This window comes from Pleurodeles waltl, chromosome 1_1, assembly GCF_031143425.1.
Source record: "Pleurodeles waltl isolate 20211129_DDA chromosome 1_1, aPleWal1.hap1.20221129, whole genome shotgun sequence".
NCBI lineage: Eukaryota > Metazoa > Chordata > Amphibia > Caudata > Salamandridae > Pleurodeles > Pleurodeles waltl.
Genome location: NC_090436.1, coordinates 20,668,121 through 20,685,937, shown reverse-complemented (window position 1 = coordinate 20,685,937; position 17,817 = coordinate 20,668,121). Strand labels below are relative to the sequence as shown.

General features: G+C 48.6%; 1 protein-coding gene across 1 annotated transcript in view; it reads left to right on the top strand.

Moving 5' to 3' along the window:
• Positions 1 to 17,817, top strand: part of LOC138255404 (dedicator of cytokinesis protein 2-like) — a 1,984,107-nt gene that overhangs the window by 352,265 nt on the left and 1,614,025 nt on the right. The window contains exons 11-12 of the mRNA XM_069205837.1: positions 6,873 to 6,948; positions 14,730 to 14,809. Coding sequence (XP_069061938.1) covers positions 6,873 to 6,948; positions 14,730 to 14,809 — 156 coding nt within the window. The remainder of the gene's footprint in view (positions 1 to 6,872; positions 6,949 to 14,729; positions 14,810 to 17,817) is intronic.

The window sequence follows — 17,817 nt, the reverse complement described above, 5'->3', positions numbered from 1 at the left end:
TAGTGGCCTCTTTGGATGTTGTCTCACTCTAAACATCCATTGAACATGGCCTTGGAAGTATGGCCATGGAATTACTCATATTTTTAACAGCAGGAGCAATTCATTATTTAGAACATACAAATATGATCTTTGAAATGTTAGAATGTTGCCTGATCCACAACTTCTTGTTCAATGACATGTTTTACCTGAAAAAGCAAGGAAAACACCTCCTTCACCCCATTGTACACATATTTCTTTATGGAATGTTGGGAGATGAAGGTTGGTTGGTCAGAGGACAATGATGAACTGAAACAGCATCCTTGATTGGCAGATTCATGACAAGGGGCCATCTTAAAGTGGTTTTGTGTGATGCGCATGAGAGGAGAGTTATGAACCAAAGGGAGTTTCTACTATTTAATGTTAGAAGAAAAAGCAAATTTGGGGAAAGAAAAAAAGAAGATGATCAAAAATGTAGATTCACCATGGAGTATGATGCGGAACATCAGTCTATAGTAAAAATTGAGAGATGAAATTGGAAACTGCTGTAGAAGATGAACATTTAAAGGAAGTTGTAGGACCACAATCTAGCATCATGTACAATAGGAAAGCTACTGATAAGGCGATTCATGAGACCAACCATGGAGCCAGAAGATTGGTTGCTACAGGCCAGGAATAATTCTGGAAAGGTGAGCCTTGCTAGACCTGTGCGTGTGGTCTGAAGGAGAAGGCCTGCAAAACATTTGTGGGCAAAAAACCTCTGATCAAGGAGAAAATAATGTGAAACATGGAGTATGTCATCTGTATATTGGAATGAATTAAACTGCCACAAAAATATGTTGGAAGTACAATGAAAAGAGTAAGAATGTTAGTACATTTTCAGGCAGATAGTAGGTATCCAGTATCTAAACACTTCCAGCATCAACATAGTGGGAATTTGCAGGAGCTGAAATTCTGTGGAATCAAATCAATCAATCACTCAGGGATTTGTAAAGTGCACTACTCACCCATGAGGGTCTCAAGGCGCTGAGGAGGGGAGGGGGAGTAGGTGGCGGGGAGGTGCTGCTACTGCCTGAACAGTCAGGTCTTGAGAAGTTTCCTGAAGGTAAGGAGGTCTTCGGTCTGGTGCGGGTGGGTGGGAAGAGTGTTCCACGTTTTGGCGGGGAGGTGCGAGAATGATCTACCGCCTGTTGTAGTTCTGCAGACGCGTGGGACGGTTGCGAGGGCGAGGTTGCGGAGCGGAGATGCCGGGTCGGAGTGTAGAAGGAGAGCCGTCTGTTGAGGTATTCTGGTCCGGTGTTGTGCAGTGCTTTGTGAGCGTGGGTGAGGAGCTTGAAGGTGATTCTCTTGTTGACTGGGAGCCAGTGCAGGTTTTTCAGGTGGTCTGTGATGTGGTGGGGGATGTCCAGGATGACATCCCCTGCCATGATCAAACACATTAAGGTGCATCCCAGGGGTGGGAACTGTGAGCTGGAGTTGAAAAAACAAGAGTCCAATACTGATCGTTACCTATTGGCACCTAAAATCAGCAGGACCGTATACATCTGTAAGAGACAAAGATTGTCCATAGTCTGGATCTTGAGAGCAAGGTTATGTCGGATTAGAGGAAAAGGGATTAAGTATTTATGATCGGTATCATACTGTGAAATCAAGCTCAATCAATCAATCCGCGTATTTGTAGAGCGCTGCTAACCACCCGTGAGGGTCTCAAGGCGCTGGGGGCAGCAGGAAGCTCAATATAAAGAAACAAGGGAATGAAAGAATGGAATGGAGAATCCGCCATATTTACATATCAGTTATTTAACTCTATGTGAATTGATTGACGCAATGTATCAGAGTTTTAAGTGAAGAAACATGTGGACCCGTACTGCAGACATGAATAGTGTGCCCTAATACAATGAATGCAGACCCCCCCAGGGCAGCAGTCAACTAGCACCTGCCGTGAAGGCAGCACATTCAGGGGAATAGGGGGCAGCAACTCAAAAGTTGCTCTGTGTTTCTCTGTGCAGGTGGCAACCCGCCTGCTCTTTAAAGAGGGGTTAGAGGTCCCTTTACGGGTAGGTGATGTGAGTCACTGCACCCACCCAGGAGCATGGCTTGGTCAGTACGATTGGGGGGGGTGAGCATTAGGTTTCCCAACAATCAGGCTGACATATAATGTACAAATACTCTATACGACAAGCAGGGCACACAAGGAAGTGGACAGGGAGAGGAACAACGTTTGGTATGAGTAGTAATAGAGAAAACACAATATTCTGTAAAATAACCAATATTTTTCAGGACTTCCAAACAGAGCGTGTCTGCTTTTTTTGTCTGTGTGCATGTCAAAATTCCTGTTGAAATCCGACTGACATCTCACAGGACCCGACTGAATACACTTATTTGGGTGATGTAACACCCCAAACACCTCCCTGAAGCTACGTCCCCGAACCCACCTCCACAAGGGTTTGTGGGTTTCACCTTGCAAGAGGGCTCCCTTGAAGGGGTGCATTGGCAGCACGCCAACTTTTTGTGGTGCAGTTTCATTCCTGAGGGCATGTTTGCGTCTGTGTCCGCATCCTTAATACAGTTCCAGAGCAAAGGTAAAGTGATTCCCTTATTTGCATGGAGCCATCGCCTTTCTGCTGTCAGCCTCTGGCCCTAATTTTATCATTTTACAGCACTGATCAGTCTGCGTCAAGATGGCGCCTAGAAGCACGGGTGAAACAAATGAATTTGGTGTGGGTGACAATGTTGTGTGAGATGCCTTATCTCTGGCACCACTGTACATCCGAACGCCCTTCTGAGGGTAGAGAAAGGAGGAAGGGATCCATTTTTCCATGGCTTGCTCGAGTCTGCACTGGATCATCCAGAATTTTAATCCAGACAACTATTCTTGATGTCAACACCTTCCATCCTACTCAGGTCAAAGATCTCCAGTGCTTATCTTCCCCAGGACCAGATTTCTTTGCTAAGCCAGTGACTGAACTTCATGAAGTTGTCAACACTAGATCAACAAGTTCACACACCTGCTGCTTTCACCCATCACAGGGAACCTGGGCTGCTGCCCCTTCTAGGAACCAAGACCTGCTCATGAAAAGACCCCATCAATGCTGACCGCCATTTACACCTGCTTGTGTGCTCCTTAGCGCCACCCTACTGTGACGAAGTGCACCCACTTGTCCACTCCTTCACACTACTTTACATATCAAAGTGAACTGTATCCACTCCTTCACACTACTTTACATACCAAAGTGAACTTTTCCCACTCCTTCACACTACTTTATGTACCAAAGTGAACTTTGTCCACTCCTTCACACTACTTTAAATAAAAAAGTGAAGTGAACTTTGTCCACTCATTCACACTACTTTAAATAACAAAGTGAAGTGAACTTTGTCCACTCCTTCACACTCCTTTAAATACCAACGTGAACTTTGTCCACTCCTTCACACTACTTTAAATACCAAAGTGAACTTTGTCCACTCCTTCACACTACTTTAAATAACAAAGTGAAGTGAACTTTGTCCACTCATTCACACCTTTAAATACCAAGGTGAACTTTGTCCACTCCTTCACACTACTTTAAATACCAAAGTGAACTTTCTCACTCCTTCACACTACTTTAAATACGAAAGTGAACTATGTCCACTCCTTCACACTACTTTACATACCAAAGTGAACTTTGTCCGCTCCTTCACACTACTTTACATACCAAAGTGAACTTTGTTCACTCCTTCACACTACTTTAAATACCAAAGTAAACTTTGTTCACTCCTTCACACTACTTTACGTACCAAAGTGAACTTTGTCCACTCCCTCACACTACTTTACATACCACACTACTTTACGTACCAAAGTGAACTTTGTCCACTCCTTCACACTACTTTACATACCAAAGTGAACTTTGTCCACTCCTTCTCACTACTTTACATACCAAAGTGAATTTTGCCCACTCCTTCACTCTACTTTAAATACCGAAGTGAACTTTGTTCACTCCCTCACACTACTTTAAATGCCAAAGTGAACTTTGTTCACTCTTTCACACTACTTTAAATACCAAAGTGAACTTTGTTCACTCCTTCATACTACTTTAAATACCAAAGTAAACTTTCTCACTCCTTCACACTACTTTACGTACCAAAGTGAACTTTGTCCACTCCTTCACACTCCTTTAAATACCAACGTGAACTTTGTCCATTCCTTCACACTACTTTAAATACCAAAGTGAACTTTGTCCACTCCTTCACACTACTTTAAATAACAAAGTGAAGTGAACTTTGTCCACTCATTCACACCTTTAAATACCAAGGTGAACTTTGTCCACTCCTTCACACTACTTTAAATACCAAAGTGAACTTTGTCCACTCCTTCACACTACTTTACATACCAAAGTGAACTTTGTCCGCTCCTTCACACTACTTTACATACCAAAGTAAACTTTGTTCACTCCTTCACACTACTTTGCTTACCAAAGTGAACTTTGTCCACTCCCTCACACTACTTTACATACCAAAGTGAACTTTGTCCACTCATTCACACTTCTTTAAATACCAAAGTTAACTTTGTTCACTCCTTCCCAATAAGTACTAAAGGGCACCCTCCTTTACTCTCCTTAATACTGCTACTAAGTACCTGGGTGAAACCACTTGTTTGTTCCTTTGTACTACTAACAAGTGTCAAAGGGCACCTACCTATTCCTTCCTTGGCACTATTGTTAAGTGCTGAAACACACTCACTTTATTCACTAAGCACTACTGCCAAGTAACGAAGTGCTCCCCGGGTCACTCCTTCCCACTAATGCTATGTATGAACGCATAACCACTTGTGTACTTCTTCACACTGTTGGTAGTTACCAAAGTACTCCCAGTAGGACACTCCACATTATACTGCTAAATACCAAAGTGCAGCCACTTGTTCATTCCTCAGCACTAGTGCTAAGTCCCAAAGTGCATGGATTCTGAACTTTGGTGCTGTACTGTACATTGTGCTCCGGGCTTGCAACGGGCATGGGCACCCACTCTGGGAGTCACTGGGGCACAATAGTATTACAGAAGGGGCCACAGTCGTTTGTACGTTCCCATGTGTAATACATGTAGTGCTGGTGAATATGTAACGCTATCATGGGAAGGTGTTCCCTTATTTGCATGTGGGCGTGGACCTATGCAATTGAGGGAATCGCTTCACCTCTGTGCCCTCGCCCTATTAGAGATCCAGATGCAGAGGCAAACATGCCCGAAAAAGGTGGCGCACTTTCACTGCACCTCCTAAAGGCAGCCCTCTAGAGGGAGAAATGGGGACCCCCAGACATTCCCCTGCAGGCGGGTGCAGTCACTCAGAACACCTGTGTGCAAGGGGATCGCTCTACCCTTTTCAAAGTGCACGCGGGCTGTCCCCTGCGCTGTGAAACACACAGCGTCTTTGAAGCAGCCGCTCCGTGTTTCACTTGAATGCGCTGCCCTGGGGACAGCGCATTCTTTCTGATATGGTGCACTGTCCCTGCTTGCACCCAGCGCACCTTTTGAAAGGTGCAGTGGTGCACACAGGGAAAGTGCGTAGTATGTATACTACTGCCTCTGGTATGTATCAAAGAACACCGACTTGTGCACTATTGCTAAGTTCCAAAGCAAACCCAGTTGTTCAGTCATAACACGTGCCCCATGGGGCTGAATAACAGATACTTAGGGCCAGATTTACAAGGCCCGAGCGGCTTGGAGCACCACACTAGCGTCATTTTTCTTTACGCTAATTTGGCGTTAAGGAGGCCATTCTCTTTCACCATATTTACAAAGTGGCGCAATGCTTACATTGAGCCACTTTGTAATTCCTTACGCCACATTATGCCTGCGCCAGAAATAATGTATGCAAGGGAGGCCTGTAAAAATGGCACAGTGAAATTTACAACATTTCACGGTGCCATTTTTTGTGTCATTTTTAACGCCTCTCACAGCAGGCGTTAACATGACGCGCCCATTACTTTCAATGGGCCTCCCTTACTTTGCAGGACTAGCGACACAGATTATGGCGCTAATCCTGCCAAGTACCCTAATAGCGTCAGAATTTGACGCTATTGTCCTAACATGCACCCTGGTGCGTCATATTGTAAATACAGCGCACACATGGTGTAGTTAGGGAGGCGCAGGGGGGTGCATCACAGCTAATGCGCCACTTTCTTGTAAATCCGGCCCTTAGTGTTACCAGGCGCAATGGTGCACATTTTATCGACCTCAGAAGAAAGAATGGCTGAGTGGCCCATCTAGGATGTGAGCCTGTGGCTATGAGGTTCAAGAGACTACTGGAGTGGATGCATTAGTTCACTGAACCACCAGACCTGAAACCATCCGTCACCTTTCCACAGACAGACAAGTCTCGCCCTCTTTCCCGCTCCAATCAGGCGACACTGCCCTATGAGCGAGCAGGACTGGCTTTAGCGCTGGGGGCGCCCAGTGCAACTGTCTTTTTTGGCGCCCCCACATCAGCTCCTTCTCCACAAATTCCCTCACTACCACGATCCAAAAGTGCCCCTCATCTCTCCATAGCCCCTCTCTGACATCCATTTCATGGTACACGTTCTTTGCAGCAGGCACATTAACCCTTTGCCCTACTTTCTGGTGACTCAACACTGCCACAAGACTAGACCATGCCCCTCCTGTTACCTTGACATTTTTATTGTTGCCTGAAAACTGCAGGATGCACAGGGAAGTTCATGTGTTTTAAAATTCGTAAATTATGTTTAAACCCAGCGCCCCCACCAAAGTCAGCACCAGATGCACTGCCGTACAGCTGGCCCTGAGAGTGAATACTGCATGGATAGGGCCAGCTATTGACCATCACATGAGAAGCATCTCGGTGCCCCCTTTGGGCTGTCTCACCTCAATGCCAGGGTGCAGAATCTATAACCCCCTTTCTTCTGTTTCAGTGATGGACATCACAGACCTCGTCAAGGGGAAGGCAGAGAGTGATGAGGACAAGCAACACTTCATCCCTGTGCAGATGTGAGTAACCGAGAGACTGAACTAATGATTGGGGGGGGGGATTGAGTGAGCTTGAGAGACCAAGTGATCTGAGGTTTCCATGAGGTGTGAACAGGTAATGAGGGGCTGATCCTGTCAGTATGGAGACCAAGTGAGCTCATGGTGAGCTGAACCTTCCAACAGGTTACAACAGTTGCACTTTTTTTGCAGTTTACTATAGCGCTTACTCAAGCAGAAGATATTGGAGTGCTTAACATGAGTACCAGTTACATTACTCAAGCACTCTCTTTTAAGCAGGGGAGGCTAAGTGACTTGCCCAGAATCACAGGATGTTGAGCTGACGCTGAGACTCAAAGCTAGTTACCGAGTTCCAGGTCGGCAGCTCTGGTCGCAACACCACATCCTGGGAGGACCTGCCAGTAGGGAGACTGAGCAAGCTTTTGGTGGACAAACGGCCCGATTTAGAGTTTGCCGGATGGGGTTACACTATCACAAGGTGACCGATATCCTGTCCACTGTATTACGATCCCATTATATCCTATGGAACTTGTCATACGGCGGACAGGATATCCGTCACGTTTGTGAAGTAGTAACCCATCCCCAAACTCTAAATCAGTCCTTTAGTCTTTCAAGAGGTTGCAACAGATATTGATGGAGAGATCTTGTCGCAAGAGAGACCAAACGAGCTCAGGGAGAAGTGATTCTTACATGAGTGGGAAGAGATAATGACCGGGACATTTTGTCTCTCAGGAGATCGGGGAAGCTTAGGGTGAACTGAGGCTTTGACTGGTTAGATCATCTAATGATCTTGTCAGTAGAGAGACCAAGCAAGCTTGAGTGAAGTAAGGGTCATACTTACAAAGAGCTGGCGAAGGGCAGCGCTGCGCCAAAATTGGCAGCGCCAGGCTGCACCAGTTCTGAAACGTAGGGATGTGCCGTATTTACAAAAATATGGTGTATCCCTGTGTTTCCCCCTGCACCAGAGCTAAATTAGCTGCCTAGTGGCAACGCAGTCACCCCTGCACCATGGTAAAAGGATGGCTGCGTTGCGGAGAGTGTTTTTGTGCAGGAAGGGACGCCTTTGCAAAGGGCCTCCTACTGCGCTGCAACACGTGCTGCTGCACTTTTAGTAACTTTTGAACAGTTTGAGCTGGAAACAGATAATGGATTATGTGGCAAATGCACCAAATCTATAATTACGCTAATTATGTTACCAATGTCTTTATATCACACTAATTTGATGGTGTTAGGGGATTTCAACTCATGGATTGACTCTGTGGCCTCCCTTGTTGCTACCACCAATTATAATCAATGGGATGGCCTTTTCCAGAAGATTACTGGCCCTACATATCAGAAAGGTCATACAATGGATCTTGTGTTGGTCAGCGTAACTTGGTTGAGTGTGGGGAAACCCTGCTCCAGTTTGGACCACCATTTGATAAAAGTTTCCTTCAAACAGTCGGCAGGGACAAGTTACCCCTCAGTCATCCCAGTTGAAACATCCTTGGAGTAAATTCTCTACCTCAGGGTTTGTCAATTAGTTGTCCCGGTTTAATAGGCCTCAGCACTTCGACCAAACTGAAGATGTCTATAACACCTGCTCACTTTGGGTGGAGACTGCCTTGGACGCTGTTTGGCCTCCAAAGAGGTTTAGCCCCAAACAGGCCAGACCCTCAGTCCCCTGGTTCAATGCTGCCTCAATGGAAGCAAAAAGGAGATGTAAGAAAATGGAACATGCGTGGCATCAGGACTATTCCAATAAGGCTAAAATCCAACTAAAGTTGACGATGAGGAAATACAAGAGAACAATAATCTCTGCTAAAGCTGAATATATTTCTAACAAACTTCTAGTGGTGGACAATTCATCCAGAGAATTTGTCTCCTTAGTTAGGTCTTTAGCGTCTTCTAACTGTGCCATCTCAGTTATCACAACTTTTCAAGATTTCTTGTCAGGAGACTATCCACCTCCTTTGAAGATAAAATAAATATCATCTCTAGTTCAATGGGCTTCTCAACCCAAAAGGACTTCCGAAAGGATGGTCTGAATCTGCTGTTGCGTTTAATAAGATTCTTCTGTCAACAGTTTGGGATGTTCAGCAACTCCAGTAGAACAGCTGGTAGCTCTAGCAACTTCAATTACCTTGGGTTCAACACTGGATCCCATCTCTCCTAAATACTGAATGCTGGCCCACTGAACTCTTTCACAACCTCTATAGGAGGTGTGTAATAACTCATCTACTAATGCATTGATCCCTGTAGAGTGGAAAAAGACCCTCTTTGTTTCGTTAGTGTAAAAACAAATGCAAACCAAGCTCTCCTCTTGGAATAGTGGCCCATATATCTCCTCTCCCTTGCTGATAAAGGCTTGGAAACATGTCAACCAAAGCTCTGTCAGGCTTTTCTAGAACAGCATCATATCTGAGAACTAGTCCAGTCTGGCACACAGCACATAAAGTGCTCGGCTGTCAGTCCTTGGGGACATGAGAATGTTGGCTGAAAGGTGAACCAGCTGCATTGGTACTTCTTGAGATATCAGGTGCATTCAGCCCAGTGTCTCACTCCATCCTTCTTTCCAGACTAGCATGGGCATAGATTGCCGGGGGGAGCAATTTGTGTTGCAAATGCTATCTACAGGATACTAACCTACCCACAATTCCAATCTACAGGATAGACAAGAAGCAGTCTATATTCCCCCTTATGTGACAGCCTATAAGCCCTTCTGTCAGGGAGTACCCCGATGGTCTGCACTTAGCCCAACCATGATCAACATTCACATTCATCCTTTCATTATTTTGTTCAGTCATGTAGCGTCACCTGCATGAATTATGCAGACCATACCCAGATAATCATTACTTTAGACAGGACAAGGTTGGCGCCTTTCAACACATTCCATCAGTGCATGACATCGGTCGCTGCCCAGCTGCAACTTAACTCACTGAAGTTCAATTCAAACTACACTGAGGTTTTCTGGATCTCTTATACGTCTCCCGTGAGATCTTTTCCCTCCACTCTTGGGCCTCCTTCTTGGTTGGATCCACCAAGCCCAGCCCAATCAGTCAAGAATCTTGCTTTCTTCTTGGAAGACAGTTTGACTTTGCAGAGACAAGCCAATCACCTCTTTCAACCTGCTTTCTCCTGTTAAGGGTACTGACTCCAGGTCAGGTTAATGATGAGGAGAAGCTGTCAGTAGGCAGTCCTGGAAATCCTAGGTTGAACTAGGTCTTCCAAGAGGTGTAAAGAGTTAGTGATGTGAAGATCTTGTGATTAGGCTGAACAAGTGATTTTAGGCATTCCTGGGGTGGGACTGGTGCAGGTGACCAAGACCTGCACCCATCACTGCTGCACAGGGAATATGACTGCACAGCGGTCATGATTTTCCAGCGAAACAATGGTGTTGCTAGGTAATTGTCCTGACCCCTGTGTGGCCAACACGTTGCAAGGGAGCAGTGCATGTTTCTCTGCGTGGGTTACAGTCTATTGACTCCTGTTACATATGCCCTGAATGTGCAACCATGCTAGGCCGGCTCGTTGCGCTTGCACTGACTAAATGGTGCTACTGGGGTGCACAATGCGCAGAGGCTGGCCCAGGAGGTGGTTTCCCAGAATTCTTGTTTTTGTCAAGACCGGTTTAGAGTGCTGCAAGCCCTCACCACTGCCTGCTTACCCTGCCTGCCCAGCAACAAGGCTGCATGCAGCGCATCAACATGCTAGCGATGGTGAGTGACAGTGTCACTGGCTGGTCTGAGGCAGGCGTTCTTCATGGCTCCGCCTCCTCATGAGCTTAAGAGCAATAGCCTTGCAGAGGATGTCAAAAACTCCACAACAGGGAAAGACCCAGCTCCTTACCCATTCCTGCCTCTGTCTGGTTGCTCCAGTGAATTGCTCTAGCTGCAGGTGCTGGCTGCTGCTTCAAAGACAAAGGCAGAGTGGACCAGCAAGCTAACCGCAAGGAGCAGTGGAGCACGGGCTCAGAAGAAGGAAGAAGGAGACGCTCTTTGATCTGCTAGCCACATCAGCAGTGTCAAGTCAAGGGCAGTCTGCTCAGAATGTGCAGCTACTGTAGTGAGTAGAACCCAGATAAAGTGTTAGACACATAGCTGCCAAGTTTTCGGGTTCCTCATGTTTGACATTCCCATGTTTCTGAATCCTGGCCTAGTGTGTTACAAGTTAGTGCCAGGTTTTCCATGTTTTTGCAGGAAGCCCCTGCTGCATGTTACCCAAAGCTGTGGACAGCTGCTGAGACCAGGGCCTTGTCAGTGGCCTGGCCCTGCAGCTAAAAGTCAATATGCATGGCCAAACGCAGCGTAGTGCAGGAGTTGGCCACCCACAGAGGGTTGGGTGGAGGATTTAAAAACCTCTATGCATGGCCAAAGGCAGCGCGATTTAGGGGTTGGCCACCGGCAGAGAGCTGGGTGGAGGGTCTATAAACCTCTATGTATTGCCAAAGGCAACGTGCTGCAGGGGTTGGTCACTGATGGAGGGTTTAGAGGAGGGCGTAAACACCTCTATGCATGGCCAAAGGCAGCATGCTGTAGTCGATGATCACTCAAGGAGCGTTGGGTGGAATGTCTAAACAATTCTATGTAGGGCGATGCACGCTGAAGGGGTTGGTCACTCATGGAGGCTTGGGTGCAAGGTTTAAACACCTCTATGCAGGGCCAAAGCCAGCGCGCCGCAGGGATTGGACACCCATGGAGGGTTGGGTGCAGGGTCGAAACACCTCTATGCAAGGCCAAAAGAGGCGCAATTCAGGTGTTGGTCACCAGTTGAGAGTTGAGTGGAGGGTGTTAACACCTCTATGCATGGCCAAAATCCGCACGCTGCAGGAACTGGTCACCCATGGAGAGTTGGGTGGATGGTTTAAACACCTCTATACAGGGCCAAAGGCAGCACACTGCAGGAGATGGTCACCCAGGGAGGATTGGGTGGAGGCTCTAAACACCTCTACGCAGGGCCAAAGGCAGAATGCAGCAGCGGATGGTCACTCACGGAGGGTTGGTTGGTTAAACACCTCCATGCAGGATCAAAGGCAGCACACTGCCAGGGTTGGCCACATACAGAAGGTTGAATGAACGGTCTAAACACCTTTATGCATGGTCAAAGGCCATGCGCTGCAGGGATTGGTCACTCACAAAGGGTTGGGTGGAAGGTCTGAACTCCTCTGTGCAGGGCCAAAGGCAGCACGCTGCAGGGGTTGGTCACTCATAAATGGTTAGGTGGATAGTGTAAACACCTCTATGCAGGGCCAAAGCAAGTGTGTTGCAGGGGTTGGTCACCCACGGAGGGTTGGGTGCAGGGTCTAAACACCTCTGTACTTGGCCAAAGTAATCACGATTCAGGGGTTGGCCACTGGTGGGGGGTTGAGTGGAGGGTGTAAACACCTCTATGCATTGCCAAAGGAAGCAGCCTGCAGGTGTTGGTCACCCACGAAGGGTTGTGTGGAGGTCCAAACACCTCTATGCATGGCAAAGGCAGCGCACTGCTGGGGTTGGTCAATCATGGGGGATTGGGTGGAGGGTCTAAAAACCTTTCTGCAAGGCCAAAGGCCATGCGCTGTAGAGGTTGGTCACCTACAGAGGGTTGGGTGAAGGGTCCCAACACCTAAATGCAGTGCGCTGCAGGGGTTTGTAAACCACGGATGGTTGTGTGGAGGGTGTAAACACCTCTATGCATGGCCATAGGGAGAGCGCTGCAGTGGTTGTCCAATCACGGAGGGTTGGGTGGAGGGTGTAAACACCTTTCTCCATAGCCAAAGACAGCATGCTTCAGGGTTTGGTCACCCATGGAGGGTTGGGTGGAGGGTGTAAACACCTCTATCCATGTCCAAAGACTGCGCGATGCAGAGGTTGGTCACCCCAGAAAGGTTGGGTAGAGGGTCTAAACACCTCTATGCATGGCCAAAGACCATGCAGTGCAGGGGATGGCCACTCGCCGAGGGTTGGGTGGAGGGTCTAAACACCTCCACGCAGGGCCAAAGGCAGCGCGCTCTAGCAGTTGATCAATCACTGACAGTTGGGTGGACGGTCTAAACACCTGTATGCATGGCCTAGGGCCATGCACTGCAGTGGTTTGTCACTCATGACGGGTTGGGTGGAGGACCTAAATTCCTCTATGCTAGGCCAAAGGCAATGCGCTGCAGGGGTTGGTCACTCACAGAATGATGGTTGGAGGGTCTAAACACCTCTATTCATGGCCAAAGGTTGTGGGCTGCAGGGGTTGGTCCTCCACAAAGGGTTGGGTGAAGGGTCTAAACACCTGTATGCAAAGTCAATGGCAGCACTCTGCGAGAGTTGGTCACCCATGGAGGGTGTAAACACCTCTATGCAAGGGCAAAGGCTGTGCTGCAGCAGTTTGTCATTCATGGAGGGTTGCATGGATGGTGTAAACAGCTCTATGAATGACCAAAGGCAGGGCGCTGCTGGGGTTGATCACCAACAGAAGGTTGGGTGGAGGGTGTAAACATCTCTGTGCATGGCCAAAGGTAGCGCACACTGCAGGGTTTGGCCACTCACGGAGCACTGGTGTAAGGTGTAAACACCTCTATTCATGGCCAAAGCAGCATCGCACTGCAGGGTTTGGCCACTCAGAGAGTTGGGTGGGGGGCCAAAGGCAGCACTTTGCAAGGTTTGGTCACCCACAGAGGGCTTAAACACATCTATGAATGGCCAAAGACAGTGCGCACTGCTGGCGTTGGTCACTCACCAAGGATTGGGTGGAGGGTCTTAACACCTCTATGCATGGACAAAGGCAGCACGCTGCAGTGGTTGGTCACCCACGGATGGTTGAGCGGAGGTTGTAAACACATCTCTGCATGGCCAACGGCAACGCACTGCAGGGGTTGGTCACCCACAGATGGTTGGGTGGAGGGTGTAAACACCTCGATGCATGGCCAAAGGCAGCGTGCTGCAGGGGTTGGTCACCCACAGATGGTTGGGTGGAGGGTGTAAACACCTCTGTGCTTGGCCAAAGGCCATGCGCTGCAGGGGTTGGTCACCAATGGCTGCCTGCAGCCTCCCTCTACACCCATTAGCCTGACCCATCACATACTATCCCTGTAATACAAATCTGGTGGATCTTTCTTAAAATAATCACAAGTGAGAGAGAACTTTTAGGAGCAAATTTGTGGTTGGAGAGACAGGTATGAAAGGAAAAGAGTAAAAAAAGAGAGCAACACATGAACAGAATAAGATACAGACATGAGATTTGGAAAAACAAGCAATGGGTTTTAGAGAAGAACATAAAAAGGGCAATGCAAAAAAAGAGGAAGCGAAGTACCAGGGACCACCAAGACCAAAAGAACCAGTTTGGCTCATTAGCAATGTATACTTCATGGTACATGTTGCTCCAATTTAGTAATCTTAGAAGCTTGCGCTGGTAAATTACTGTACACATTGGGAGCTATTTGCTTTTTGTCTTTATTTCAGTGTTACTGACTGTGTTTTACCTCGTAAAAGTGATTAAAAAACAAAGAGCCTGGGAAATAAGAGGGAGTGAATGAAAGTAACAGAGAAGAGAAGTGTTAGGAGAAGAGAGTGCCAAGGAGAAACTGAGGGGGCATCCACAGTGGGAGAGCGCTTAACACATATTCTTGCCTCCTCTCTGAGAACCATATGAAAAATGAAACTGCAGCATCCCAGGCAGTTTAATGAATAAATAACACCAGTGAAAACGAAATGAGAGCCAGAGACAAGCATTAAAAAGCCATCCATGTCTGCCTCATTGCTCCATCACTGCCACAGTGCGCACCTCTCTGCCCGAGCCCTGTGCTGGCACCGGTCCTGACGCGTTTCATTATATTTCAGGGTGGCAGCAGAGAGTGATTTCCTGCACAGTCTGATAAAGAAAGCTTTGGACGTCAAAGATGTGAACCACAAAGGACAAGGTAATAACAGCTGGCCTCCCTTAACCCGTGTGTTCCCTTGCGCTGCTTGGTAGGCCTGTCTGACCAGCTAGACTCCCAAAACCTGTGCATTCCCAGACGCTGCTTGGTAGGCCTGTCTGATCACCTAGACTCCCAGAACCTGCACGTTCCCATGTGTTGCTTGGTAGGCCTGTCTGTCCAGCTAGACTCCCAAAACCTGCGCGTTCCCAGACGCTGCTTGGTAGGCCTGTCTGATCACCTAGACTCCCAGAACCTGCACGTTCCCATGTGTTGCTTGGTGGGCCTGTCTGACCAGCTAGACTCCCAGAACCATCGTGTTCCCATCGGCTGCTTGGTAGGCTTGTCTGACCACCTAGACTCCCAAAACCTGCGCGTTCCCAGACACTGCTTGGTAGGCCTGTCTGATCAGCTAGACTCCCAGAACCTGCGCGTTCCCATGTGTTGCTTGGTAGGCCTGTCTGACCAGCTAGACTCCCAGAACCTGCATGTTCCCATGTGTTGCTTGGTAGGCCTGTCTAAACAGCTAGACTCCAAGAACCTGCGTGTTCTCATGCGCTGCTTGGTAGGCTTCTCTGACCACCTAGACTCCCAAAACCTGCGCGTTCCCAGACACTGTTTGGTAGGTCTGTCTGATCAGCTAGACTCCCAGAACCTGCGCGTTCCCATGTGTTGCTTGGTAGGCCTGTCTGACCAGCTAGACTCCCAGAACCTGCACGTTCCCATGTGTTGCTTGGTAGGCCTGTCTGACCAGCTAGACTCCAAGAACCTGCGTGTTCTCATGCGCTGCTTGGTAGGCTTCTCTGACCACCTAGACTCCCAAAACCTGCGCGTTCCCAGACACTGTTTGGTAGGTCTGTCTGACCAGCTAGACTCCCAGAACCTGCACGTTTCCATGTGTTGCTTGGTAGGCCTGTCTGACCAGCTAGACTCCCAGAACCTGCACGTTTCCATGTGTTGCTTGGTAGGCCTGTCTGACCAACTAGACTTGAAGAATCTACACGTTCCCATGTGTTGCTTGGTAGGCCTGTCTGACCAACTAGACTTGAAGAATCTGCGTGTTCTCCTGCGCTGCTTGGTAGGCTTGTCTGACCACCTAGTCTCCCAAAACCTGGGCGTTCCCAGACACTGCTTGGTAGGTCTGTCTGATCAGCTAGACTCCCAGAACCTGCGCGTTCCCATGTGTTGCTTGGTAGGCCTGTCTGACCAGCTAGACTCCCAGAACCAGCACGTTCTGCTGCGCTGCTTGGAAGGCCTGTCTAACCAGCTAGACTCCCAGAACCTGCACATTCTCTTGCGCTGCTTGGTAGGCCAGTCTGACCAGCTAGACTCCAAGAACCTCTGCGTTCTCATACGATGCTTGGTAGGTCTGTCTGACTACCTAGACTCCCAGAAACTGCACGCTCTCAAACGCTGCTTGGTAGGCCTGTCTGACCAGCTGGACTCCATTAATCTGCGTGTTCCCATGCGCTGCTTGGTATGCCTGTCTGACCACCTAGACTTCCAGAACCTGCACATTCTCATACGCTGCTTGGTAGGCTTGTCTGACCAGCTGAACCCCATGAACCTACACATTTTCATGCCCTGCTTGGTAGACCTGTCTGACCAGCTGGACTCCATGAACCCGCGTGTTCCCATGCGCTGCCTGGTAGGCCAATCTGACCAGCTAGACTCCTGGAACCTGCGCGTTCTCATGCACTGCATAGCAGGCCTGTCTGACCAGCTGGACTCCATGAACCCGCATGTTCCCATGCGCTGCTTGGTAGACCTGTCTGACCAGCTTGACTCCCTGAACCTGCGTGTTCCCATGTGCTGCTTGATAGGCCTCTGACCGGCTAGTCTCCCAGCACCTGAGCATTGTCATACACTGCTTAATAGGCCTCTCTGACCAGCTAGACTCCCAGAACCTGTATCTTCTCATGCGCTGCTTGGTAGGCCTGTTTGACCACCTAGACTCCCAGAACCTGCACATTCTCATACGCTGCTTGGTAGGCTTGTCTGACCAGCTGAACCCCATGAACCTACACATTTTCATGCCCTGCTTGGTAGACCTGTCTGACCAGCTGGACTCCATGAACCCGCATGTTTCCACGCGCTGCCTGGTAGGCCTATCTGACCAGCTAGACTCCTAGAACCTGCGCGTTCTCATGCACTGCTTAGTAGGCCTGTGTGACCACCTGGACTCCATGAACCCGCATGTTCCCATTCGCTGCTTGGTAGACCTGTCTGACCAGCTTGACTCCCTGTACCTGCATGTTCCCATTCGCTGCTTGATAGACCTCTGACCGGCTAGGCTCCCAGCACCTGTCATACACTGCTTAATAGGCCTCTCTCACCAGCTAGACTCCATGAACCCGCATGTATGTTCCCATGCGTTGCTTGGTAGGCCTTTCTGACCAGCTAGACTCCCAGAACCTGTGCGTTCTCATGCGCTGCTTGGTAGGCCTGTTTGACCACCTAGACTCTCAGAACCTGCACATTCTCATACGCTGCTTGGTAGGCTTGTCTGACCAGCTGAACCCCATAAACCTACACATTTTCATGCCCTGCTTGGCAGACCTGTCTGACCAGCTGGACTCCATGAACCTGCGTGTTTCCACGCGCTGCCTGGTAGACCTATCTGACCAGCTAGACTCCATGAGCCCACGTGTTCCCATGTGCTGCTTGGTAAACCTGTCTGACCAGCTAGCCTCCGAGAACCTGTGCGTTCTCATGCGCTGTTTGGTAGGCCTGTCTGTCCAGCTAGACTCCATGAGCCCACGTGTTCCCATGTGCTGCTTGGTAGACCTGTCTGACCAGCTTGACTCCCTGTACCTGCATGTTCCCGTTTGCTGCTTGATAGACCTCTGACCGGCTAGGCTCCCAGCACCTGTCATACACTGCTTAATAGGCCTCTCTCACCAGCTAGACTCCATGAACCCACATGTATGTTCCCATGCGTTGCTTGGTAGGCCTTTCTGACCAGCTAGGCTCCCAAAACCTGAGCATTCTCATGCGCTGCTTGGTAGACG